The 27,740-nt window shown below is 41.5% G+C and overlaps 2 protein-coding genes and 1 non-coding gene across 7 annotated transcripts in view; 2 read left to right on the plus strand and 1 right to left on the minus strand.

Annotated features, from left to right (window-relative positions):
• The window catches only part of LOC105484969 (transmembrane channel like 5), a 61,207-nt gene extending 59,571 nt beyond the window's left edge, over positions 1–1,636 (plus strand). For all 3 annotated transcript variants that reach the window (XM_071084198.1, XM_071084196.1, XM_071084197.1), the window contains 2 exons: positions 341–383; positions 1,137–1,636. In XM_071084198.1, coding sequence (XP_070940299.1) covers positions 341–383; positions 1,137–1,217 — 124 coding nt within the window. In that variant the 3' untranslated portion in view covers positions 1,218–1,636. The remainder of the gene's footprint in view (positions 1–340; positions 384–1,136) is intronic.
• A 190-nt stretch (positions 1,637–1,826) lies between these two features.
• Positions 1,827–1,966, plus strand: LOC112427297 (U4 spliceosomal RNA). Its single transcript, XR_003018800.1, has one exon. It is a non-coding gene; the product is annotated as a U4 spliceosomal RNA (small nuclear RNA).
• A 4,120-nt stretch (positions 1,967–6,086) lies between these two features.
• On the minus strand, positions 6,087–26,588 carry LOC105484970 (glycerophosphodiester phosphodiesterase 1). Of its 3 annotated transcripts, none has more exons than XM_011747074.2 (6): positions 26,180–26,586; positions 21,022–21,197; positions 14,837–14,942; positions 11,666–11,758; positions 8,563–8,774; positions 6,087–7,326 (listed from the first exon to the last, which is right to left on the minus strand). In XM_011747074.2, the coding sequence occupies exons 1-6, from the start codon at positions 26,438–26,440 to the stop codon at positions 7,179–7,181; spliced, it is 996 nt and encodes a 331-aa protein (XP_011745376.1). In that variant the 5' UTR covers positions 26,441–26,586; the 3' UTR covers positions 6,087–7,178. The 3 variants fall into 3 exon arrangements, with proteins under 3 accessions (XP_011745376.1, XP_024649619.1, XP_011745377.1); XM_024793851.2 differs by having other exon boundaries at positions 21,022–21,193; positions 26,180–26,580; XM_011747075.3 differs by lacking the exon at positions 11,666–11,758 and having other exon boundaries at positions 26,180–26,588.
• Between the last annotated feature and the right edge of the window lie 1,152 nt (positions 26,589–27,740).

Raw genomic sequence — 27,740 nt, forward strand, 5'->3', positions numbered from 1 at the left:
CTATGATCCCAGCTACTCCAGAGGCTGAGGCGGGAAAATCGCTGGAACCTGGGAGGTGGAGGTTGCAGTGAGCTGAGATCATGCCATTCCGCTCCAGCCTGGGAGACAAAGCAAGACTCTGTCAAAAAAAAAAAAAGATTATCTGTGGAATGAATGAATGGAATCACTCTCCCTAAAAAACAAAACATGTTCAATATTTCTATGGCAGAGACTTGGCCTTAATCTGTCATCCCTTAATTTTAAAACGGTGGAGGGCTCACAAATTGTGCCAACTATGCAACAAGACCCAGAATCTGCATTCTTCCTCCGTGACATGGTTGCCTGTTTTTTACTTTTTCAGCAACAAGACGCTTTGCATTTGGGGGAACGTGATAGCAGCCTTGGTGAGTAATTGAACTGGGACAGAATAAGACACTAATATATTTCTGGTGAAATATCCTAAGATAAGTGTAGAATTGCTCGTGTGTCCGTTACTTTTTCAGTTGCAAACTGGATCCAAACTGGCTTAAGCAAAATTCCAAGAATAATTCTTGCTTTAGGTCTAGCCTAATGCAGGAACTCACAATGTCACCAGAACCCATTTTTTTTCAGTTCCGTTCTTACCCATGTTAGTTCCTTTTGCAATAGACTCTTCTTAATAAGTGCAAGACAGCTTTATCAACTTCTTATATCTTCTCAGAGTCAGTCTGGTGGGAAAGACTGAGGGACCGAGGATTCTCATGGTGTTTCATAGGATGTGACTGGGTGATGTCCCTGTCTATGAACCAATTGTTGTGGCTACAAAAATGTGGCAGTTCCCTTGGTCACATGATTTCATCTGTCGATACAGGTGGTACAACCATGAAGACCATAGGGACCGAGAGTAGGGAAGGGTGACTTCCCAAGGAAGATCTGGGGCCGATGCCAGGAGAGTGAATTCTGGGCAGGAAACAAACAAACCCATTTATGTTTTGGGGATAGCATTTACTGATGACTTCCAGTGATGGGAGTTCAAGGGGGAAGATTATAGAAACTAAAAGGAGGAGGCAAGGAAGGCAAGAGAAGCTATGGGCTCTTGAAGGCCAAGTTGGTCTTTCCCTTGCAGAGATGGGGCAGAGTGTGCCTGCGTTAACTTCTCTTTCCTGTGTCCAACCTAGACTTGCGATTTAGAAGATCAGTTCAAGAAGGTAATCCAAGGGCCTGATGACTGTTTTGGTAACCAGACACCAATCAAATAAAGAGAGGAGATGAAAATGGAACAATTTCTTTCATGCCACCTGTGTCTCTAGGAACTGCCCAGAAGAAAATCCAAGCCTTTAGCCAGGAGTAGAAACTGACTACAATGTAAATATCAAAGTAAAATTGGGCATTCCTTGCTATTTTTTACACCTGGATTGCTGATTTTTCAAGACAAAATACTGGGGGTTTTCCAATAAAGATTGTTGTAATATTGAAATGAGCCCACAAAAACCTAGGAAGAGACAACTAGGGAATAATGTATTTTATCTTCAAGAAATGTGTGCATGATTGATTGGTTCTTAGAAATCTCTCCTGCCAGACTTCCCAGACCTGGCAAAGGTTTAGAAACTGTTGCTAAGAAAAGTGGTCCATCCTAAATAAACATGTAATCCTCAAGCAGGGATATGAAGCCTCTGAATTGTAGAACCTGCATTTATTTGTGACTTAGAACTAAAAACATCCCCCATGTCCCAAAGGTGGAATACAACCAGAGGTCTCATCTCTGAACTTTCTTGCGTATTGATTACATGAGTCTTTGGAGTCAGGGATGGAGGAGGTTCTGCCCCTATGAGGTGTTATACATGACCATCAAAGTCCTACATCAAACTAGCTTTGCACAGTGGCAGTACCGTGGCCAGTGAGATTTATCCGAGACGTGATTATTGCTAATTGAAACTTTTCCCAATACCCCACTGTGATGACTTGAAATATAATCAGCACTGGCAATTTTTGACAGTCTCTACGGAGACTGGATAAGAAAAAAAAGAAAAGAAAAGAGAAGAAAAGAAATTAGCTGGGTGCAATGGCTTATGCCTATAATCCCAGCACTTTGGGAGGCTGAGGCAAGCGGATCACTTATAGGTTCTCACTCATAGGTGGGAATTGAACAATGAGATCACTTGGACACAGGAAGGGGAACATCACACACGGGGTCCTATTGTGGGGAGGAAGGGGGGGAGGGATAGCATTAGGAGATATACCTAATGTAAATGACGAGTTAATGGGTGCAGCATTAATGTCAGGAGTTCAAGACCAGCCTGGCCAACATGGTGAAACCCCATCTCTACTAAAAATACAAAAACTAGTTGGGCGTGGTGGTGCATGCTTATAATCCCAGCTACTTGGCAGGCTGAGGCAGAATTGCTTGAATCCGGGAGGCAGAGTTTGCAGTGAGGCAAGATTGTACCACTGTACTCCAGCCTGGGCAACAGAGTGAGACTCTGTCTCAAAAAAATAAAATAAAATAAATTAAAAGTTTTATTCAAACCAAATATGAAACTGGTGGTGATATGTGGAATGTGTGTGCGCATATGTAATGAATACGTGTGTGTATAATTTTTTTGCAGATTTGCCAAATGATTCACAAGCCATGTGGCTTTTATTTTTTTATTTTAAGTTCTAGGGTACATATGCACAACGTGCAGGTTTGTTACATATGTATACATGTGCCATGTTGGTGTGCTGCACCCATTAACTGGTCATTTACATTAGGTATATCTCCTAATGCTATCCCTCCCCCACTTCCTCCCCACAATAGGACCCTTCCTGTGTGATGTTCCCCTTCCTGTGTCCAAGTGATCTCATTGTTCAATTCCCACCTATGAGTGAGAACAGTGGCTGTTCTTAACACTGAAGGGTCCAGCAGAAAGGTGCAATTACTCAGGGGAGAGGAGCCTCCTCTTAAGTAATCACTGTCATAAAACCTAATTGGAACTGAATTTAGAAAGCATTTAAGATACATTCGAAACACAAGCACCCAACCAGTGCTGTCATTTATTCCCTTTTTATTTTATTTTTAAGAGATGAGTCCGGGCTGTGTTGCCAGGTTTGACTCAAACTCCTAGGTCAAGCAGTCTTCCCACTTCAGCCTGCCAAGTAGCTGGGACTACAGGCACACGCCACTGCACTTGACCACACACTTTTTCATTCACTTATTTTTTTCATTAATTCACTTCATCGAAGGAATTAATTTCTTTGGTGTCATCTTTGGTAATAGTTGTATGTAGTGTTCATCCATCCATCCATTCAACAAATATCGACCAAATGTTAGTGGTGAACAAGATGGTGAACAATTCCTGGTGCTGCCTGTCTAGCAGGTTTAGACATGAATTAAATACTTAAGCAATAATTAATTACAGTTGCAGTAGATGCTCTGAAGAAGCACAGGGACTAAGGGAGACTTGTCTGTGGGGTCAGTGCAGGCAGCCCATGGAAGTGATGTTGGAAGTGATTTTATTCCCTTTGGGGTCATCTTCGTGCTGTTTGTGCTTTTTTCTTTGCTTTTTTTTTTTTTTTTTGAGATGGAGTTGGAGTCTCCCTCTGTCTCCCAGGCTGGAGTGCAGTGGCACAATCTTGGCTCACTGCAACCTCCTCCTCCTGGGTTCAAGCTATTCTCCTGCCTCAGCCTCCTGAGTAGCTGGGATTACAGGCGTGTGCCACCAGGCCCGGCTAATTTTTGTATTTTTAGTAGAGATGGGGTTTCGCCATGTTGGCCAGGCTGGTGTCAAACTCCTGACCTGAGGTGATCCGCTCGCTTCGGCCTCCCAAAGTGTTGGGATTACAGGCATGAGCCACCGCGCCCGGCCACTGCCTGGGCTTCTACAATGAAATCTGAACTCTCTCTGAAAGCATCACTTTTGCTCATTCACCAGATGCTAAGTGCTTCCATCTGGAATGCTTCTCCTTTCACATCCATCCTGTGTCTCCACTTCAGTGCAGTCCTGCTTCTCCTGGAGGTGTACATGCATTAGATTACAGGCTCATGCCTGTAATCCCCACACTTTGGGAGGCCAAGGTAGGTGGATCACCTGAGGTCAGGAGTTCAAGACCAGCCTGGCCAACATGGTAAGAACCCATCTCTACTAAAAATGCAAAAATTAGCCAGGCGTGGTGGCATGCACCTGTAATTCCAGCTACTTGGGAGGCTGAGGCATGAGAATTGCTTGAACCCAGGAGGCAGAGGTTGCAGTGAGCCAAGATTGCACCACTGCACTTCAGCCTGAATAAAAAAAGTACTGTACCTGGAAAGCATTTTAAACAGTCTAGGACATGATAGGCAGTCAGTAAATGTTAATTAGCAAGGATTTTACATGCATTCTTTCATTTAATCACCACCACCACAAGAATACTACCCCTATTTTACAAATAAATTAAGTAACTTACCCAAGGTCATACAGCTGGTAAGTTGCTGATTAGGAATGCAGACTTGGCTTTCACTGATTCCAAATCCTGTTATTAACCCTATACTAAGTCTGCCCATGAAGTGCTTAATAGTACTTATTAACACCTTATTTCATCATTCAAATCCTCCACCTTTTGAAGCCCTTACCATCTTAGCATAGGACCTAAATCCTTAATTTGGCCTGGCTGAATCAAAGGCAAAATGGATTTGGGATGAAGATCAAGAGACAGAAATCTCCTGGCTCTTGAGATCTTCCCACAACACAAAGGGATATTTTTATTATTATGAAATTTTTAGAGATTGGAGTCAAACTGTCGCCAAGGCCAGAGTGCAGTGGTGCAATCCTAGCTCACTGCAGCCTCAACCTGCTGGGCTCCAGTGATCCTCCCATCTTGGCCCCAATTTTTAAATTTTTTGTAGAGATGGGGTCTCACTGTGTTGCCCAGGCTAGTGTTGAACTCCTGGCTTCAAGCAGTCCTCCCACCTTGGCTTCCCAAAGTGACAGGATTATAGGCATGAGTCACCATGCCTGGCCAAGGGATATTATTAACTTCATACTGCCCCCAAGAGAAATCCTTCCCTGCCAGTTGCTGTGTACCCTCAGAAGGTACCCCAGGGCTGAATTCAGTTCGCAGAGGGTATTTTCTTTTTTTTTTTTTGAGACAGAGTCTCGCTCTTTGGCCTAGGCTCGAGTGTAGTGGTGCAATCTTGGCTCACTGCAACCTTTGACTCCTGGGTTCAAGCAATTCTCCTTGCTTCAGCCTCCTGAGTAGCTGGGATTACAGGCATGTGCCACCATGCCCAGGTAAAGTTTGTATTTTTAGTAGAGACATGATGGCCAGGCTGGTCTTGAACTCCTGGCCTTTAAGTGATCCACCCACCTTAGCCTCCCAAACTGTTAGGATTACAGGTATGAGCCACCGCGCCCGGCTTGATGTATCTTCTTTGGTCACTTTTTCCTCCCTCTTTCACTCTAGGCATAACATGGCACGGAAGTACATGCAGTTTAGACATTTGTTCCACTCAATGAACCTATCTTTGTTGTTCATTTTAAAATTCAAGACAATTTTTTTTGCAAATGCTGATTCAAAACGTACCAAGCCCCATCTATCATGCCTATGCCAATACAATCTGTCACAAAAAAGTTTGCTTCTCATTGTCATGTAGCTGTGGGGACTGGTGGCCTTCTAAAATCACTGTTCGGCTGCTGTAAGTGTGAGGCCGGCAACCCATGGCAGGGATGCAGGAGGGAAGCCATGGCTAAGCTGTGGGCCTAGACAAAGGCCACAGATGGGGTTGAAAGGTGAGAGGGGGTAAGCTAGAGGAGACACACGGCGTTGCCATTAACAAAAAATTCAACTTCATTTTAATGTTGCTACCAAGTTCACAGTAAAATCCCTGGAAGTTCAAATTGGAAAGAGCAGAATTGGGATCATGGGCTCAACAATATAAAGGCAGATTCAGTGAGGAGTAAGGGTAGTGGCTCTGGCGGCAGACTGACCTGGATTTGAATGCCAACTGTAACAGACTCAAGACACCTTGGGTAAGTGGTTTTATGAAGTACCTCAGTTCTTCATCAGTAGAAAGAGTGCTAACACCTCCCTAAGACTTTTGTATGGATTGAGTAAGATAATGCATGTTAAACCACTTGTATAGTTTCTGGTTAACTGTAAACAAGAAGTTCTAGTTATCTTTTTTTTTTTTTTTTTAAGAGTCAGGTTCTCACTGTGTCACCAAGGTTGTAGTGCCGTGGTGTAATCATGGCTCATTGCAGCCTTGAACTTCTGGGCTCAAGTGATCCTCCCACCTCAACCTCCTGAGTAGCTGGGACTACAGGCATGCACCACCATGCCTGGCTAATTTTTTTAGAGATGGGGTCTTGCTACATTGCACAGTCTGGCCTCAAGTAATCATCTTGCCTCAGCTTTCTGAGTTGCTGGGATTATCAGCATGAGCCACTGTGCCCAGCTAAACTGTGACTTTTGAGGCAACCCCTTCCCTTCCACAGAGTTTAGTTTCCTCATTTGCAAAATGAGGACAAACCTAGATGTTCTTGGAAGTTTCTTCCAGTTCTAATTGCCTATCTATAATCACAACTGTTGCAGAGCTTCCTAAAAAGCCTGGAAAAGTGCAACTCTTCCCCCTGGTGGTTTGCAGCTCTCCATTCAAGACGCTGTAAATCCCTCATTGGCTTCAAGACCTCCCTACCATTTTGGTTCTTGCACATTGAAGCCTCACTGGATTGCACAGTGGCTTCCCCAAATTCCGTACGCCTCAGGATATGATGCTTGGCACAGAGTTTTCCTTTAGTGCTCCTTTTAATGATTTTATTAGTGTGGCCACAAGTTTGATGTCTACAGTACATGTTAACATAGCTAAATACAAATATTTGAAATAACTGTGGCAAGTTTTAAAATGTCAACTCTGAGTTATCATGCATGTCCCATGCATTTACATCTGCATCTGCAAATTGTACAATTCAATCTGTGCTTATCCTCACTGGGTCTCCCTGTGTGCCTCAGCTAGGGCAGGGCAGGGGCTATTGTGCATTTTTTCAGACCTAGATTTTCAAGAGCAACAGTGTTGAACTCTGGCATTCTATGGTGCATGGTGGCAACACTGGGTTTTGCTTTGGTTCAGGTAAAAATGCAATGACCAACTATTGCATCTGTGTGAGTCACCTGATTCCCCAGGGCCTGGGCTAGCACAAAGGGTATTTTGATATCCCTGTATGAGGCCCCTGGCAGTTTCTGAACCCGTTTCATCCCAGGGTAAAAGTCTAGAAGTGAGGTTCGCAGTCTTCCACCATGCTGTCAGTGATATAGCTGGAACCAAGATGGGATTCGTAGTAACTCTTTTCATCAAAGGTATTAACAGTCCAACCAACAACCTGGATTCCTTTAGCTGACCACTTCTTCAAGTAGGCCCTGGGGAAAGAGGAAAACCAATCCTGTTAGAATAATAAGCAGCTGTCTCAGGAATCTATAATGGCCACTAAGTATGGTGTTCACTGCATACCAGTAGTACCCAGAGGATGCCCCCTACCTGGCCTCTGCACTGTGACCAGAGGGACTGGTCCAAAACCCAGGATGCCATGAACCTTTCTGCACTGTTCCAGCTTAAAACATTTCAGTAGCTCACTACTGAACTGTCCTTGGCACAGCCACTGAAGGGGTGCCTGACCTGGCCCCGACCTGTCTCCTTGGCTTCATCTCACATCACACTCCCCCTTTCTTTTCTGTGCTGATTCATTTTAAATTAATTGAAAGAATATGAATTTTCTTTCAATTCCTAGAAAGAACTATGCTCCTCCCTGTCAGAGCACATTACATACATTTTTCTCTCTCATCTGGATTCCTCCCAATTCCCACTCACCCTTCAGATCTTAGCTTAACTGTCACTTCCTTGGGGATCTGGATGACCAGATCAGATTACAGTCTGTGCACACAGTTCTCTCTGACATAGCCTGTATCTTAGTTTTAACTTTGTATTGATTGGATTTTTATTTGATTAGCATCTCTCTCTCTCCGACTTGGCTGTAAACATCACAAAGACAGAGATCATGGCTTTGATTCTTCACTGCATCTTCAGCTTCTCCATATGGAACCTTGCAATAGTGTAGGCACTTACCAAGTATTTATTGAACTGAATCATGCACGTCTGAAATGATACTAGACTTAAACTCTAATCAGCTGAACTATACAGATCTAGAACTGCCAAAGAAATTATTCCGAGATCGCTAGCAGGTTAGGAAACGGAAATTTTATGGGGAGAGATGGAGGAGTGCCTATAACGTAAGATGGTAGGCAGGAGGTTGATGCCCACAGGATGTCCTCACTGTGGTTCTGCCCAGGATCCTGTGTTGGCTTTCAAAAAAACCACTCATAGAAATAAAATCCCTTTCTCAGCAGAGTTTCACAGGTTCACTTTTTTTCTTCAAAATACACTAAAAACCCAAAAATATGTGATCAACTTGGTCTGAAAACAGTGAAATATGCCTGAATTCTTCCCACCTAAGAAGTGAAACTGGCAATCCAATTTAGAGGCATGGTAATAAGCTTTGCAGGTCAGAACCAATTCAGGGTGTCTACTCTGTTAATCCTTCCTTTCAAATAAGAGCATTCAGGACGTGTCTGGGTAAAATAAAAAACCTTACAACTTACGGGGATACAAAATCCTTTTGCATGAGGAAAGCTGAAATTCCACACAGGTACCACAAGATATTATGCATGCTCCAATCGAGCAAAATGTCCATCATCACAAATATGAAATGTTTCCAGAAAGTATCATAGCGTGGTTTCCCATCTCCTGTATGGCTAAGGCTCCAAGGTCTGTGAGTTAATGCTGTTATTACATTCCGATCTGTTTGTCTCATCTGAAAAGGAATTTGGGGAAGTAAAATAATGATCATATATAAAGTTGAATACTTATTAGTTTAGATTTAGCCAATGTGCTCAATCAGATGAGGTGGTCATGGTTGGTACCCTGCCCCGGTATCTACGAAGTAAGTTCTCAATCATAAACCCTTTGAGAAAATAATGTGATGGATGTAAAGCATTAATATGCAGTACATATGAGAACTTTTTTTTCCACAATCCTTAAAAACTGCAATCCTATCTTTAAAATGGAAAAATTACAACCTCAGGATCAAATTTTAACAAAGTCACGAGAATAAACTTTTAATTGGATATCGACTTAAATCTTGGCCAGAGATAATTATTTAGAACTCAGTGAGGATGGAACCAAGGTCAGTTCAAGATGGGCTGGTTAGTTTGGGCCCTTTCCAGAGCAAATGGCTGAAAAGAGTTGTAGGGGTGAGGAGGGGAATGGGGAAGTGAGGTGGTAAGGGAGAGAAGGGATTGTGATGAGATAATGGGAGAGGGCGACAGAGAAATGGAGAGATGTGGATGGAGTTCCTTCAGTCTCTGCTCTTGTGCTCCTTTTGGGGAATGTCTTACGCGTTTTAAAGGACTCTGTGGTCAAGGAAGTTTGGGAAACACTGTTCCAAATGTCTGCAAGCCCCATGACCCTATTCATCTCCATGATAGCTTCTATTGATAGGCTCTATCCTCACTAAAAATTTTCAATGTATGCTCTGTTGGTCACTGGTAAAGAATGCTACGGAACCAACTCATTATTTTGGAAACTGGTAAATAATAGGCAAGATTAAGCATTTATTCTGCCTCTTCGGTAACTAAATAGTAAAAGAGGAAAAGTTTCTTTTTATAGATCTATTTCAGCTAATGCAAGATGTAATAGAATTAAAATATCAACATTTTGTAGCTCCCTAGAAAATGGACAGATCTGGCCAATGAGCATCAACAGCAGCTAACCACAACAGGAGTCAACCAGATGTCAAGTGCCTCCTGACAGAAAAACACCCTCATCTCTAGAGTTATCTTGCCAAGAATAACCAATCCTAACCTCATCAAGGCAAGCTTCCAGCTCTCACTACCAGTTTATAGAAAATAAAGAGAGAAAAGTATTAAACCATATCATGGCATAATCAGCAAAATCTGGACTTGGGTAAACTCTACAAAACAATAATCTGGTTTCTTTAGTAAATACAAAACAAGGACTGCCCCCCTCACCCCCCCAAAAAAAAACAAAGAGAGAGACAGAACCTGCAAGTTTTAAGATTTACAGTTGCTGGCAGGGCATGGTGGCTCACACCTATAATCACTTTGGGAGGCTGAGGCGGGCAGATCACCTGAGGTCAGGAGCTGGAGATCAGCCAGGCCAACATGGTGAAACCCCGTGTCTACTAAAATACAAAAAAATTAGCCAGGCATGGTGGTGTGTGCTTGTAATCCCAGCTACTCGGGAGGCTGAGGCAAGAGAATTGCTTGAACCCAGGAGGCAGAGGTTGTGATGAGCTGAGATCATACCACTGGGCGACAGAGCAGGACTCCGTCTCAAAAACAAACAAAAGAAGATTTACGATTGTAACACGCAGATCTTATTTGGTTCCTATTCAAATGAGCAATTTATGAAAACCAAAAAACCATTTATGACATTTCTGGGACAAGTCAAAATTTATACACTGACTGGATATTTGATGATATGAAGAATTTATTGCTAATAATTTTTAGATGGGACAATGACATTGTGGCTATGTTTTTAAAAAGGCATCACGGCCGGGCGCGGTGGCTCAAGCCTGTAATCCCAGCACTTTGGGAGGCCGAGACGGGCGGATCACGAGGTCAGGAGATCGAGACCATCCTGGCTAACACGGTGAAACCCCGTCTCTACTAAAAAATACAAAAAACTAGCCGGGCGCGGTGGCGGGTGCCTGTAGTCCCAACTACTCAGGAGGCTGAGGCAGGAGAATGGCGTGAACCCGGGAGGCGGAGCTTGCAGTGAGCTGAGATCCGGCCACTGCACTCCAGCCTGGGCGGCAGAGCGAGACTCCGTCTCAAAAAAAAAAAAAAAAAAGGCATCACTAGGTTGGTTACGGTGGCTCATGCCTGTAATCCCAGTACTTTGGGAGGCTGAGGTGGAAGGATTGCTTGAGCTTAGGAGTTGGAGAACTGCCTGGGTAATACAGAGAGACCCTGTCTCTACAAAAAATAAAAATAAAAATAAAAAATTAGCTGGGCGTGGTAACATGCGCCTGTGGTTCCAGCTACTTGGAAGGCTGAGGCAGGAGGATCATTTGAACCTGGGAGGTCAAGAGTGCAGTAAGCCATGATCACACCACTGCACTCCAGCCTGGGAAACTGAGGGAGAACCGTCTTTAAAAATAAACAAAATAAAATAAAATGGCATCACTTTTTAAAGATTCTTAATGCAGTTTTATGGATAGAATAACATTTGCTTCAAAATAACACTGGGGAAGATCAATGGGGTTATGGGTAAAATGAGCTGGATAACAGTTATGGTGGAGGGGGGGTGCACTGTACTACTCTATTTTATGCATGTTTTAGATTCTCCATAATTAAGAATTTATTTTATGAAGGTATGTTCTGCTATTAGTTGGTGAGAAGTGGGGGCTACATAATTCTTTTCTGTTCTGAGAATTTTACCACAGTAATCTGAGTGAGCCTATAAATAACATAAAAGAAGGGGCAAAAGAGGAATGGCATTCTATAAAGGGTATGAGTACATTCCCCTTTTGGAATTTCTCTTATTAATTTAAAAGATGAGCTTCTCAACTGTGACCTTGATGCCATTCAATTTAATAGGCATCTATCCTGTGCTTATGCAGCCCAGTGCAATTATCTACACTAGCTCACCTAATATGATAAGAAAAATCCTGAATATTACCTTATAGATAACTTCTGGCAAGAAAGAACAGACCACACTATTATTGTACAGTTGAGGAAATTCCATATACATTTTCTTTAGAGCCTCAGTAGCCTGTAAAATAGAGAGATTCATATATTTAAAATTGATTAAAATGTGACAGCCCCAGCCAATAACTATCATATATTAAGTATAACCCTATGGAATAAAACAGAAGGTTACTAGAAATGGAGGTGCTAAAAGTATTGGCAGAGTCTACTGTCCACTGGGATGCATTTTAAACTCACACCAGCAGCAAACAAGGAAGAAGGTGGGGTACTGCTGCTTTACTCCCTCTGAGGGCCTCATCCTTTTTGTCATACTTTTGAAAAGTGTGGTAAGCTGTAGGCCAGATGAGGCCAGAGGCAAAATTTTCCTTGCCTTATACCCTAGTTTATCCACTATGAGAAGTCCTTTCATACCCAAAGCTCTCCCTGTGCCTTTTCCAAATGAAACATGAGCCAGCCAGTCTGGGAACTACAGAGGGTAGATTTCTCAGTCCAGGGGACTGAGAGGACGCATCACTCATCACCAATATGGAGGCAGAAGCAATGGGGCAGGGGTAGGAGGGACTGGGAAGAGTTAAGAGGCTCCCAATTCTTCCCAAGGTGAATAGAAGTTTCTTTTTATAGTACTCTAGCTACAAAATGAAGAAGACATGATAGAATTTAAGTATTATTTGGTAACCCCTAGTGAAGTGACATCAATAGCAGCTAACAACAAGAAAGTCACCAGCCATGTGGCATGCAATGCTGCTGCTGCATAATTTGTGAAACACTGCTAATTTTTGGGATGTCAAACATACCCCTAACCAAATATGATGAGCAAAATGCATTCCCCCACCAAAATAAAAAAGAACACAAATTTTCCAAGTCATGCCTCCTCTTCACTAATGCAACTGAAGGTGAGCTATAGAACGCTGTTTTGTTTTGTTTTTGCTGTTTGAACAAAGACATGCGCTGTAAACTCTTCACATTTACATTATTTAATTCTCACAACAACTCTATGTGGTAACTGCTTTTAGTATTCCCATTTTACCCATGAAGAAACTGAAGCTCATCAAAATTAAGGTTACCCTGTAGTAAGAGCTCAGTCAAGGTCTGTTGGACTCCCAAGCCCATGATTTTGGCCACCATGCTCTACTAGCTCCACTCTGTTGCCTACACTTGTCCCTCTCTACTACCATCTTGGTGAATTAGGTCACTATGTTCTACCCAGTCTTGGCTGAACACCCATGAGCACCCATCGAGAAAACTCAAATAGCTAGATTTTTAAAAAAATGTCTACTTCTTTTTAAAAAGTATTCTAAGAGAAGCCAGGCATGGTGGCTCACACCTGTAATCCAAGCACTTTGGGAGGCCAAGGCAGGCGGATCACTTGAGGCCAGGAATTTGAGACCAGCCTGGCCAACATGGCAAAACCCCATCTCTACTAAATATACAAAAATTAGCCGGGTGTGATGGCACACGCCTCTAATCCCAGCTGCTTGGGAGGTTGAGGCAGGAGAATTGCTTGAACCCCGGAGGCAGAGGTTGCAGTGAGCCAAGATCGCACCAATGCACTCCAGCCTGGGCAACAGAGTGAGACTCTGTCCCAGAAAAAAACAACAACAAAAAAAAACCTAAGAGAATAAGCATGAAAGTCAGTATACCGTGGGTGAAATGTAGGACCTATCAGCATTCCCAAATGGGGCTGCAACATCGACAATGAGTACCTGAAGTGCTCATTAAAAATACACGCTCCTTGAGCCTACCCTAGATATTTTCAGAATCTCTTCCCTAGGGAGAATGGCCCAGTAAATTTGTATTTTAAAATAGGTATTCCAGGTGATTCTAATGCAGACCGATTAGAAACCTAGTGGTATACAACTATCAGTTTACCAGAATAATAAATTAGTTATCATTCTCTTCTTTCTTCAAAAATAGGAGTTAACTGTAATAAAATTAGAGTGTATACTTAGGCTCCACATTTCAGGTTTTTTTTTTTTTTTTTTTGAGACGTAGTCTTGCTGTCACCCAGGCTGGAGGACTACTAGCACAATCTTGGCTCACTGCAACCTCTGCCTCCCCGGTTCAAGCGATTCTCCTGCCTCAGCCTCCAGAGTAGCTGGGATCACAGGTGCCCGCCACCACGTCCAACTAATTTTTGTATTTTTAGTGGAGACGGGGTTTCACCATATTGGCCAGGCTGGTCTCAAACTCCTGACCTCAGGTGATCCACCCGCTTCGGCCTCCCAAAGTGCTGGGATTACAGGCATGAGCCACCGCACCCGGCCCATTTTGGGTTTTAACAACTGGTTCTAATGATATGGGATTAATTTTAAAAAAAATGGCATCATCAGAATTTTCAACCAGTAGATGGCCATTACTGATTATTAATATTGCTAGGGGAAAAATACTCAAGTTGCCCAAATGGGGAAAAAAGTACTTGCACTTGAAAAGCTGGTTATAAGAGAACAAATGTAATCAGAATCATATCTTCCCACTGATTTTCATTGTAATAATATGTTCTTATGAGTAAAAGTGCAGGCTCTAAAATTTAAGCCAAATTTTATCTAGGAATGTCAAACACATTTGAAGAAAATAAATGATTTTCTGATAAAAGTATAGCTGCTAAAATCAATGAATAACAAAACTATACATAAGGGATATAAATTATACAAAGGGATAAATCTATGTAAAACATATATGTTCTGTTAACTATTAGCTTTTAATATAGGAATTCTCTTTAAATGCAGTCCATAGTTGTCCATATAAGGCCCTTAACTTTTAAGCTAGATAAAATTGGTCTTGTATACAACTCCGGAATTCCTTTTTATGAGGTTACTTGGGTGGTTTTTTCTAGAAGTGCTTTTCACTGTTTACTTAATATCTTTTGTAAATGCTTTATGTAAATAATAGAAACTTCCATTTTGTGCTGGTTATTGAATATCAGAAGTTTTGTAAAGGTTCCATAAAAGGTTAAAAAGTTCCATAATTTACTGTTTTCTTAAATGATGTAGATTCCTGCATTGTACACTTCCATTCAACAAATATAATTTATAAAACTAAGTTTTAAAAAGAATAAATAACAAAATATATGTAATTTCAGAAATGACTATCAATGAAATAAGATTCCTTTTTAACAAACTGAAGTCCATGGTTTAAACTGTACCTTGTTTGCATGGCCTTTGACATCAAAGAAGATTGTGAGGTTATGGTTTAGGCACTCTGCAACGGCTTCCCTCAGGGTAGGGATCTTTTCATCAGGGAAATCATTCCTGTAAGAGAAGAGAAAATACATTGTAGGAAAAAAGAGGAAGTGATAACCTCTATTGTAACAAACATTTTGCAAATGTCTCCCAATCAAAAGGAAAGAGTATTTTCTCCAACATTTTTTCTTTGACCATAGTAAAGTCCAAGGATAATTTACTGTAAGTTTTTTTGTTCTGTTTTGTTTTGTTTTGAGATGGAGTCTTGCTCTGTTGCCCAGGCTGGAGTGCAAAGGTGCAATCTCAGCTCACTAGAACCACCAACTCCCGGGTTCAAGCGATTCTCCCGCCCCAGCCTCCCAAGTAGCTAGGACTACAGGAGTGTGACACCACGCCTGGCTAATTTTTTGTATTTTTAGTAGAGACGGGGTTTCACCATGTTGGCCAGGCTGGTCTTGAATTCCTGACGTCAAGTCATCTACCTGCCTTGGCCTCCCAAAGTGCTAGGATTACAGGTGTGAGCCACCGCGTCTGTCCTACTGTAATAATTTGATCCAAAGTATAGATATTATTTTTTCCACATTTTTATTGCTATACACTTAGACATATTTCTGTGATATGCACACAATGTATAATGATAAAATCAGGGTATTTAGGATGTCCATCACCCCAAATATTTATCATTTCTTTGTGTTAGGAACATCTGAATCTCCTAGCTCTTTTGAAATATACAACAGATTGTTAACTATAATCACCCTACTATGTTACTGAACATGAGAATTTATGCCTTCTATCTAACTGTATGTTTGTACTCATTAACCAAATTCTCTTCATTCTCCTCTTCCCCCAACCCCATACCCTTCCCAGGCTCTGGTAACTATCATTCTTCTCTCTACCTCCATGAGATCAACTTTTTTAGCTCCCATATATGAGTGACAACATGTAATATTTGCTTTTCTGTGCCTGGCTTATCTTATTTCATTTAACATAATACCTTCAGTTCCATCCATGTTGCTGCAAATGACAGGATATTATCCTTTTTTATGGCTACAAAGTATTCCATTGAGTATACTTACCACAATTTCTTTATCCATTCATTCACTGATGAACACTTAGGTTGATTCCGTATCTTGGCTATTGTGAATAGTGTTGTAATAAACATGGGGGTGCAAGTATGCCTTTGATACACTAGTTTCCTTTCCTTTGGATAGATACCAACTAGTGGGATTACTGGATTGCATGATAGTTCTATATTTTTAGTTTTTTGAGAAACCTCCATACTGTTTTCCATAATGGCTGTACTAATTTACATTCTCACCAACAGAATATAAGAGTTCCCTTTGCTCTGTATCCTCGCCAGCATCTGTTATTTTAAAAATCTTTTAAATAATGGCCGTTCTAACTAGATAAGATGGTATTTCATTGTGGTTTGGATTTGCATTTCCCTAATAATTTGTGGTGTTTTTTCATATGCCTATTGGCCATTTGTGTGTCCTCTTTTGAAAAATGTCTATTCAAATTAGGATTTGAATAGATGTTTTTAATGAGATTATTATTGTTTTTGCTGTTGAGTTCCTTGTATATTCTGGATATTAGTTACTTGTCTGTTGAACAGTTTGCAAATATTTTCTCCTATTCAACAGGCTGTCTTTTCACTGTTGATTGTTTCCTTTGTTGTACAGAAGCTTTTTAGTTTAATATAGTCGCATTTGCCTGTTTTTGTTGCCTATGCTTTTGAGGTCTTAGTCATAAAATCTTTGCCTAGACCAATGTCCCAGAGCATTTCCCCTATGTTTTCTTCTAGTAGTTTTATAGTTTCTGGTCTTAAATTTAAACTTTTAATCCATTTTGTGATGATTTTCTAAATATAGTGAGAAGGGTCTAGTTTCAATATCCTGCATATGGATATCCAGTTTACCCAGTACCAGTTATTGAAGAGAGTGTCCTTTCCCCACTTTATGTTCTTGGTGCCTTCATGGAGAATCAGTTGGCTATAAATATATGGATTTATTTCTTGGTTCTTTATTGTATTCCATTGATCTATGTATCTATTTTGTGTGTGTGCGTGTGTCTGTGTGTCAGTTTTTATACCAATACCATGCTGTTTTGGTTACTGTGGCTTTGTAGTATATCTTGAAGTGAGGTAGTATGATATGTCCAGCTCTGTCCTTTTTGCTCCGTATTGCTTTAGCTATTTGGGCTTCTTTATGGTTCCATATGAATTTTAGGATTGTGGCTTTTCTATTTCTCTGAAGAATGTCTTTGATATTTTGATAGGGATTGCACTGAATTGTAAATTATTTTGAGTAGAATGGTCACTTTAGGAATATTAATTCTTCTGATCCATGAGCATGGGATGTCATTCCATTTGTTTGTGTCCTCTTTAATTTCTCTCATCAGTGTTTTGTAGTTTTCCTTGTAGAGCTCTTTCACCTCTTTGGTTATATTTATTCCTAGGTATTTTACTTTTTTTTGGTAGCTATGTAAATGGGATTGCTTTCTTGATTTTTTTTACAGCTAGTTCATTATTTACATATAGATATGCTACTGATTTTTGTACATTGATTTTATATCCTGCAATTTTACTAAATTTGTTGATCAGTTCTAACAGTTTTTTGGTGAAGTCTTTAGGTTTTTCTACATACAAAATCATGTTGTCTGCAAAGAGGGACAATCTGACTTCCTCTTTTTCCAATTTGGATGCCTTTTATTTCTTTCTCTTTCCTGATTGCTCTAGCTAGTCAATCATTCCATATTTAGCGAAATTGATATGAAGGTCGAAAGAATCATGGAAGAAGTATTTAATCATATTATCCAGAGTTTGCTGTACTTGGGACTGAGAAAACTGAAAGTATCCAGTAAGTACAGACTAAATGCAATAATAAACTTTCCTTTTATTGCATGAAACTTTCAAACATGCTATGGTTGCTTTTAACCACAAGTAGATTGGGCTGTAATGGTATAAGAAGCAATAAGTAAATGGCTTGCACAAGCACTTTTAGAAAGCTTAAGACAACTGGATCACATGGTGGTGCCCAAGACATTTTTAATTCATATCCTGGTGACAAGTGAGCATTGAAAACCCAAGACTCGTAGATGAGAAGAATTGAAGCACACAGATACCTGAGCACAGACATTAGAGATTGATGGTCTTTGGTTTCTTACATTGTATAATGGATGTTATTTTTCTCTTTTTTGTTTTGTTTTGTTTTCCTTTTCTGGTGATTCTGTGCTTCTGACACTAGCTATAAATTGGGGTTCCCACCTCCTCCTCCTTGGGTTCAATTAATTTGTTAGAGTAGCTTGTGGAACTCAAATAAACATGTTTACAGGTTTATTATAGAGGATGTTACACAGGATACAGATGAAGACATGTGCAGGGTGATGAGGTATGGGGAAAGGGGCACAGAGCTTCCATGCCCTTTCTGGGTGCTCCATCATTCAGGAACCTCCATGTGTTCAAATACAGATATTCTTGACCACAGACGAGCAACAACAAAAATTATTTACTTTTAAAGAAATCAGTGAATTTCCATTGAATTAATAACATTATTAATAACCCTACTCCCGAAAGGGCAGAGTATATGCCACCTTTGGAAAACTCAGAGACTTAATTTTCAGATTGTAATTTCCCTAATAGAACCCTATGCAGGAGAAATTCCTAGGAATACATAAATCTGTTAACTGTATTGTGTATTTATTTAAGTGCAACTGTTTAAAATAAATAATAGTTTCTAAGACATAATTTTCTGATAAAGAAAATGAAGGCTAAGTGCTTGATACAAAAGAAATTAGTTCTTGTTTTATAATAAAATTATGATCTAACTTAATGCTAACTCAACTGCATTATTTCCACTGTAAGATCATGCTTTAAAAAAAGGGTAAGGATAGGCCAGGTATAGTGGGCTCATGCCTGTAATTTCAGCACTTTGGGAAGCCGAGGCAGGCAGATCACCTGAGGCCAGGAGTTCAAGACCAGCCTGGCTAACATGGTGAAACCCTGTCTCTACTAAAAATGCAAAAATTAGCTGGGTGTGGTGGCACATGCCTGTAATCCCAGCTACTCCGGAGGCTGAGGCAGGAGAATTGCCTAAACCCAGGAGGTGGAGATTGCAGTGAGCCAAGTTCGTGCCATTGTACTCCAGCCTGGACAACAAGAGTGAAACTCCACCTCCAAAAAAAAAAAAAAAAAAAAAAATAAGGATAATTTAAACATTACAGGCAATTACCCCAGCCATTCTCATCAATTTCTATTCCCTGAGAGTGAAAGATGGGAGACCTGAATTTGTTGTTCGTTTGGCTGATCTTAGTTTCCTCCTTACCCTCCTCTTAGGACAAGCATCTCATCACACTGAGCATAATTCTAGAGAAAATATCTATTTTTTTCCCACAACATGATCCGTAAACACAAGCCAATTACTTCATTTAGTGTTCAATCACAGAAAACACACTCTGTTCCAATAGCAGAGCAAAGACTGGTTGTGTTAAAGATATTGGTGTTAAAGATATGTTGCCTTTGCTATGGTGTCTTCTTAAGGGATTTTTTGAACATTACAATTTCTTTTTTCCTAGGATGCACAAATTCCAGAGAAATGGACTCAGTGCTCCCTTAAAGGATTTTTAAGGGTAATGATGACCCTAAACATTTTTGCTTTAAGTGTTAACTTTGAACCCGACATTTTATTAGCTGCAATGTCATTATAATATTAAAACCACTCTTTCCCTTGCATAAGCAGAGCAATAAAATATCTGATGACAGTCAAGAGCAATTCTAGCAACCTGGACTCATAATTCTCAAGTGTTACCAATATTCTTTCCTGCCTACATTATGATTTCCTTTGGCTGGCTGATGTTTTTCAGATCCTAGGAAAATAGGTCTGAATCATCTTTTAGGAAAAAGTATAACTTAATTGTTGGGTCAAATACTTAATATTCAAAGAGAATCGATCATTGTCTGGATAATTGATACTACATGAATAACCAGTGAGCACACACTTTTCAGTATTGCAAAGATGACAAGCAGAGAGGGATTTAAATAACCGCATTCCAAAGTACCGTATATTACTCAGCATACCAATTTCAAGGGTGTTTACAGCTGTAAGTGGGGAAGAGGATGTAGGTTCTGTGGTCATGTAAGTTTGAGAAAAGCTAATTTACAAGTAAGAATCAGCTGACGTGGACTGTTTATCCACAACAGAAGTATTCAGAGTACACTATCTGATCTTATTTGAACCTGTTTTTGTGGAACATCTTGTAAGATTAGCTCTGGTATATATACTTTGGAAGCTACGTTTACACTCTACCAGGAAAGAATTAAATTAGACACTGAAAGAACTTTCGCTCTTACAGGGTTGAAAGACACTGGGGGACAGCTAAAAACAGCATGATTTGGACTAAAACTTGGGATAGATTCTAGTCTTGGCTTCTTTATGAACTAGTTATTTGCCCTTGAGTAAATAATTTAACTTTTCTGGGATTATCTCTAAAGGCAAGATTGATCTAGATCTACAGTATCCTATATGGTAGCCACATATGGCTATTTCAGTTTAAATTTACATTTAAATTAAAAATTCACTTCCTCGTGTCACTAGCCACATATCAAGTGCTCAGTAGTCACAGGTACCCACCATATTAGACAGTGCAGATATAAAACATTTCCATCATTGCAGAAAGTTCTACTGCAAAGTGCTATTCTAGATGATTTCTAGGATACTCTCTATTCCTACAATTCTGTGATTCCTCAGAAGTTTGTTATGAGGATCAGAAGAATTAAAAGGGTTAAGTTAAAATGTAATATTATAGTATTACTTGAAGCTTTTAATGAATGTATAATTTGCTTCTTGGTACACCTGAAGGCAAGAAGATTGCCAAGCAATGGCTTTCAGCCTCATGATTCTATAGTGACTAGACAGAGTATTATCTTGAGAATGATTCTGAAGCCAAATTTAGCCTCAGTGGGAAAGACTAAAAACATAATGCCGAATTTCTGTTGTTCCTGGCACTTGCTCGTTACTTAGGAGACCTATATACAGTTCAAAACAAAACAAGACAATTCTCCTGGGGCAGATGTAATTAGAAGGCACCAGTGTCTATCTGTCATTTCCAATAAAAGCTAAAAGATCTGTTTAAGTGACAATAAACTACTTACCTGAGTCTGTGGTTTGCTGCAGGATTCAGCTTCCTAATTTGTTCAAACGTCAAATCACACAATCGACCAGTCCCATCGGTCGTCCTATCTACTGTGTTATCGTGCATTAAGACAGGAATCCCGTCAGAAGTAAACTCAATGTCCAACTCCACGCCTGTTGCTCCATTCTTAGCTGCCTTAACAAAAACATCAACAATATTGCTGTTAACTGGCCACAAACATCTTTTTGCATCTAACCACCCAAAAGACCAGCAGGGCTGGCTAAGACAGCTGTCCTTAATGATTCATTTTCCTTCCACTTCCCCCACCAAACAGCAATCCTGACCTGTTTCTGTTTTCTGTGTATATAACCTTACCTCAACTCCTAACTGATGGATTCCTTAAAAACTTTAATTTCCCCACTCTTCTTACTTCACATTGGAAGACTGGGAGACTTCAGGAACTTGCGTTTTATCTGGATGCTTTAACTATATGGTTCATCAATGGCTTACGAATACAGACAATTCCACTGTTTACCTATACTCTTTGTTGTACAGCAGTTCTGATGATCACCCTGTGGTTGTTGATGAGTCAAATATTTCACTACTTTGGCATAAATGAGTCAGGTTTTTGTTGGTTTAATTCCACACTCTACCACAAAGACACCACGCCTGCTTCTAGGACATACCACATTTTGTTTATGTAAGCAGCACTGGCTGTTGGCCAGTAAGTTGGTAAGCTTGATGAGGTAGATGAGAATTTATCTAAAAAGAGAATTTGACACTTAAATTACATGAGCCATGCTCCTCTGGAGACACACTATCTAATGTTTGCTTCCTTGGCTTCCTCATCACAATAAAGATGTGAAAAGCTCATTATGATCTATCTATATACATATATATTTTTGAGACAGGATCTGGCTCTGTTGCCCAGGTCAGAGTGCAATGGCATGATCTCAGCTCACTGAAACCTCTGCCTCCTAGGCTTAAGCCATCCTCCCACCTCAGCCTCCCAAGTAGCTGGGACTACCGGCATGTGCCACTACATCCAGCTAATTTTTGGATTTTTTTTAGAGATGGGGGTTTTACCATGTTGCCCCTGCTGGTCTTGAACTCCTGAGATCAAGCAATCCTCCTGCCTCAGCCTCCCAAAGTGCTGGGATTACAGGTGTGAGCCACTGTGCCCAGCCATGATCAAGATTTTTAATTTTTAAAAAAATATTCTAAGTCATGGTCTACTGGAAACATATACAGTAAAAAAGATTTAACATATGTGAATGTTTTGACCTAATTTCCTCAATCTCTTTCTGCCCTAAAAAGAAAAAGAAAAAGAAAGCTATTATTTATAGAGCCTTTTCTATTTGCCAAGCACTCTTCTAAGTGCTTTAAATGTATTAACTCTTTTAATCCTCACAACCCTGAAGTAGGTACTATTGCTATTTTCAATTAACAGATGAGAAAATTGAGACAAAGAAAGAGTAGGAAACTTGTCCAGGGATGCACAAGCTAGGATGCAGCAGAAGTTGCACTCTTATCCACTTCGGTTTTACTATCAACACTACAGATACAGCTGAAATTCTCCCTTTCATTCTCTTCCTTTCCTCTCCAGAGGAAATTACCATCTTAAAGTTGGTGTGTGTATCATTCTCATGTCACTCCCTTATAGGTTTTTACTTAACATAGAAAACTGTGCTAGTGAATAGTTAAGATTTCAATAGCCATTGTTATTTATTATGTCCTTTTAAACACATCTTTAAAGGTAATATAGTCAAATTTATCAATAATGTCCTTTATGGGTGGAGATTTTTCTGCCTTATTTAAATCTTGCTTTTCCCATGTGATACAGATGTACAACTATTTTGGAAAAACACACCACATTTTCCCTCTGCTCTCACATCACAACAATCAACCCCGACTTCTGTGACCAAAAATGTGGGATTTTTTCTCCACCAATAAGTAGTGGACACCAGCTGAGTATCCTCCAACTCGATTTTGACACTACATACCTGGAGACAGTGTCAGATCACAGGTCGAGGGCTTGGTCCCCAAGACTGCATCCCAACCTCCTCCAGACACAAATAGCAAGCTGGGGCCTCTGGAACTTCTAATCAATTGGGTTCAAGTCCTCTTAGGTTTATTTTAGTTTTTATTTTTTTAATTCCTCTTAGGTTTTTATGGAAGCTTCATGATGTCAGCATTCCTTCCCCCAGGGTATAGGGTGGGGTCCCTCTCTGAGGGGGGTCTTAAGACTCACAATTTGAAAGACAGGGAAAGATTCCAGTCCTGCCTTGGGGCAGGTGAAAGGAGGGCAGGAGAAGGTCAGAGAGATTCTGTTTCCTGAGGCCTGCTCCTAAGGCCTAGGATGCCTAACAAAAGACTGTAGCAAGGGCTGAGAGTTATGAGAAAGGAACCATGGATGAAAACATATATATGTGTGTATATGTGCATATCTATACATACACACATACTTAATACATTACAATATAGTATAAACATAACTTTTATATGCACTGAGAAACCAAAAAATTTGTGACTCCCTTTATTACAATATTTGCTTTATTGACTATTTACTCAGGTCTGGAACTGAACTTGCAATATCTCTTATATATACTAATATGTGAACTAGAACCAGGGGTTCATCTTTCTATCTCAGTTACTGGAATGACATAGAAGTACTGGTAAAGTCGGTCAGGCAGTGGCTCATGCCTGTAATCCCAGCACTTTGGGAGGCTGAAGCAAGTGGATCACTTGAGGTCAGGAGTTCGAGACCAGCCTTGCCAACATGGCAAAACGCCATCTCTACTAAAAAAAGAAACAAAAATTAGCCGGGCGTGGAGGAGCACACCTGTAATCTTAGCTACTCAGGAGCCTGAGGCACAACAATCGCTTCAGCCTGGGAGGTGGAAGTTGCAGTGAGCTGAGATTGCCCCACTGCACTCAAACCTGGGTGACAGAGAGAGACCTTGTCTCAAAAATAAATAAATAAATAAATAAATAAATAAAAGTATTGGTAAAGTCGAATGTATATATACATACATACATTTCTGACAGTGCTAGAATTTCTGGTAGATTATAAATGACATATACAAGGAAAAACTTGATAAATGTGAATTGAGTGTATTCCAAAAACAGATACACTATTATAAACAATGGCAAAGGAATGAAATTACACCCACAGTACATTCTCCACACGGGCCAGAGTGCAGCTTTAAAAGTATAAATCTTGGCCGGGCACGGTGGCTTACATCTGTAATCCCAGCACTTTGGGAGGCTGAGGCGGGCGGATCACCTGAGGTTGAGAGTTCAAGACTAGCCTGAACAACATGGCAAAACCCTGTCTCTACTAAAAAAATACAAAATTAGCTGGGCATGGTGGCACATGTCTGTAATCCCAGTTACTCGAGAGGCTGAGGCAGGAGAACCACTTGAACCCCGGAGGCAGAGGTTACAGTGAGCACAGATCGCGCCATTGAACTCCACCCTGGGCAACAAGAGTGAAACTCCATCTCAAAAAACAAACAAAAAAACCAAAACCAAAAAAAAACCCCATAAATTTAAATAAATAAATTAATTAATTTTTAAAAAGTATAAATCTGGAGCCGGGCACGGTGGCTCATGCCTGTAATCCCAGCACTTTGGGAGACCAAGACGGGCGGATCACTGAAAGTCAGGAATTTGAGACCAGCCTGGCCAACATAGTGAAACCCTCCCTCTACTAAAAATAACAAAAATTAGCTGGGTGTGGTGGCAGGCACCTGTAATCCCAGCTACTTGGGAGGCTGAGGCAGGAGAATCACTTGAACCTGGTATACGGAGGTTGCAGTGAGCCGAGGTCATGCCAATGCACTCCAGCCTGGGCGACAGTGAGACTCCGTTTAAAAAAAAAAAAACGAAAAAAAGGAAATGAGGGAGGCCAGGTGTGATGGCTCATGTCTGTAATCGTAGCACCTTAGGAGGTTGAGGCGGGAGGATCACTTTGAGGCCAGGAGTTTGAGACCAGTCTGGTCAACATAGCAGAACCCCGTCTCTACTAAAAATATAAAAATTAGCTGGGCGTGGTGGTGGGCGCCTGTAATCCCAGCTACTCGGGAGGCTGAGGCACGAGACTCGCTTGAACACGGAAGGCAGAGGTTGCAGTGCACGGAGATTGCACCACTGCACTTCAGCCTGGGTAAAAGAGTGAAACTCTGTCCACAAAAAAAAAAAAAAAAAAAAAAAAAAAAAAAAAGAAGGAAGGAGAGAGAAAAAAAAAAAAAAAAGAAGAGAATCAGATACATTTACACAGATGCAAAAGCACCTAATCCACTGAAAAGCCCTCTCTGTAAGCTGTCATTATTATGAAGCCAGGAGAATGCCAAGAGCTGGGAGGTACCAAAAGTTTCAGGAGTGCCTTATGAAAAAGAGAGGGCAAAAATTGTTATGAGTCCAGCTGCCAGGCTTGTGCGAGTGCCAATGTGTGTGTCTGGGGAAAAGGTGATAAGGAAATGACTCACGTGACTCAGACGACAAGCAAAGGTATGTCCTGTGAAGGGTGAGCTATTTAGACTAACCTCAATTACTGACCATGACCCTATTTGACCTGACCCATTTCCTACTTCATTCACACACCAGTCTTTGTTCTGTTCCTTGAAGTCCGGCCACACACTGCCTCTTCTGTTACCTGAACACCTCTATATTATTCCCATCTCAGGACCTTCTGCGTCTGCCTGGCTCCTTATAACTCCGGTTTCTGTTCAAATGTTGCTTCTTCGGAGACGATTTCTCTGGACTACTCCATCTAAATAAAATAGCGTAACTCCTCCCCTCGAGTTCCCCCGATTTCTTCATTGCACCTTTCACTCTCTTAAAGTTATCTCATTTACGTGTTTACTTGTTTAAGGCTTGCCTCCCCCACTCCGATGTACACTCTGTAAACCAGGGACACTTTTGACCTTGTTCCTGGATGTAATCTCAACGTCAGTCCCACAGAAACGATATACATATCTGCTGTCGTCTGTAAATATAAAACCTGAAGTCGGGAGATCCCTAGACAGTGGGAGGGATCAAGGGCCGGGAGTGTGCCTTGTGGACGAATGAGGAAGTGGGAAGGTCGTCTTGAGTAGATCGGGGAACCCTGGGAAGGAAAAGTAGAAGTCCGAGCTCTCGGGAGGACCGAGGGGCGCGAGGCGTGGGTGTCTCACCTGCCGAATGGCCGCCAGCGTGTTCTCGGGCGCGTCGTGGCTGCCGCCGCGGTGGGCGATGGCAGAAATGCGGTCCCGGGGCTTGAGCACCTGCAGGACCCTGCAAGAGGGCACCGGCTCAAAGCTGAAGACGCGCAGCAGAACGAAGAGGCTGCCGGTGAGGAGGCAGGCATTGACCGGGCTTCGCGTCACCAGCAGCAGCACCAGCAGCAGGAAGGAGAAAGGGCCCAAGAGGCCGCCCTGGTCCTCCCACAGCCACATGCCGGCGCCCGCACCGGCACGGACTGGAGTCCCGGACCCGCCGGGCTCCCGGGGCAGGAGAGCGAGAAGCGAGGGGGAGGGTCCAAGGCACCGGCAGCAGCGGGCACCCTCTGAGGGGACCAGCGCCGCACAATGGCGGCAGCGGACACATCCAGAGAGGCAGTCGGCTGCCTAGCCAATCAGGGATCGGGATTCGCAGCGCTAGTAGGCGGAGCCGCTCCCTGGCAACGGGGGCGGGCCCAGGCCCCAGCCCCAGGCCCCAGACCCTAGACCCTAGGCTCACATTCCAAACCCAAAGTGGCTTAGGGTTTTCTGGGGTCTGAATTTCAACCTGGGCTTTCAGACTCCTAGGCGAGAAAAGGAGGGCTAAGAACCGTCCTAAAGCTGTAGGACTGGGAGGGATTTTAGTGACTCCTTTATGTGCCCTTGAGGAAACTGAAGTCCAGGGAACTTGGAGAGGCAGGATGCTTAGACTATCAGTTCAATTCAATTCAATTCCGTTCAGTTCAGTTCAGTTCAGTTCAAGATGTACCAAATACCGGTCCAGGTGCTCCGGACACAGTTGAACAGGACCTACAGGGTTTTTGCTCTTACGGGACTCACATTCTCGTGGGTGGAAATAAAAGTGTTAGCAAGTACACCTAACGTTTACAGAGCACTTACCATGTCCTAGATACTTGGTGAGCAAACACTTGCTTATCTCATTCTCAATACAGCCTAACAGTTATTATCTCAGGAGACTGATTTCAATCGACTTAATTTTCCTGATTCTGGGGGACTGGAAGAGCCTAGCAAAGAAGGCACAATCGGATTATAAAACTGGAAGGGGTTTTAAGGATTCCCTTATTTCATAGATGAGGAAACTGAGGATAGGTGAATTAAGCAGTTAATGGCAGGATGGGGACTGACATAAAGGCCTCCCTAGTGACTTGTGACATTTTCACTCCTCCTCCCCCTAATCTTACTTCTGCTAAGGGCTTTTGTACCAGGGGCTGTGCAAGAGTTACCTCAACTGTGCCTCACAACTACCCTTGTGATAGGCACTTTTAAACCACCATTTAACATATGCAAAAACAGGCACTGGAAGGAGGATAAGAGAGATAGACTGTAAAGCCGAGTTAGGCAATGAAAAGGGACCCCTGGACATATTTTGGAAGGCTGGTAACATTTTTATGTAGAGAACTTTCCAAAAAGATTCAGGGATTTTTCCGTTACCTTTTTTCCTTTAGTGCATTTTCCCACTGATTTGCAAAAGGGGATAAATGTCTTAAGCCTTCCAGTTGGCAACTAGGATTCAGCC

This window comes from Macaca nemestrina, chromosome 18 (assembly GCF_043159975.1).
Source record: "Macaca nemestrina isolate mMacNem1 chromosome 18, mMacNem.hap1, whole genome shotgun sequence".
NCBI classification, from domain to species: Eukaryota; Metazoa; Chordata; class Mammalia; order Primates; family Cercopithecidae; genus Macaca; species Macaca nemestrina.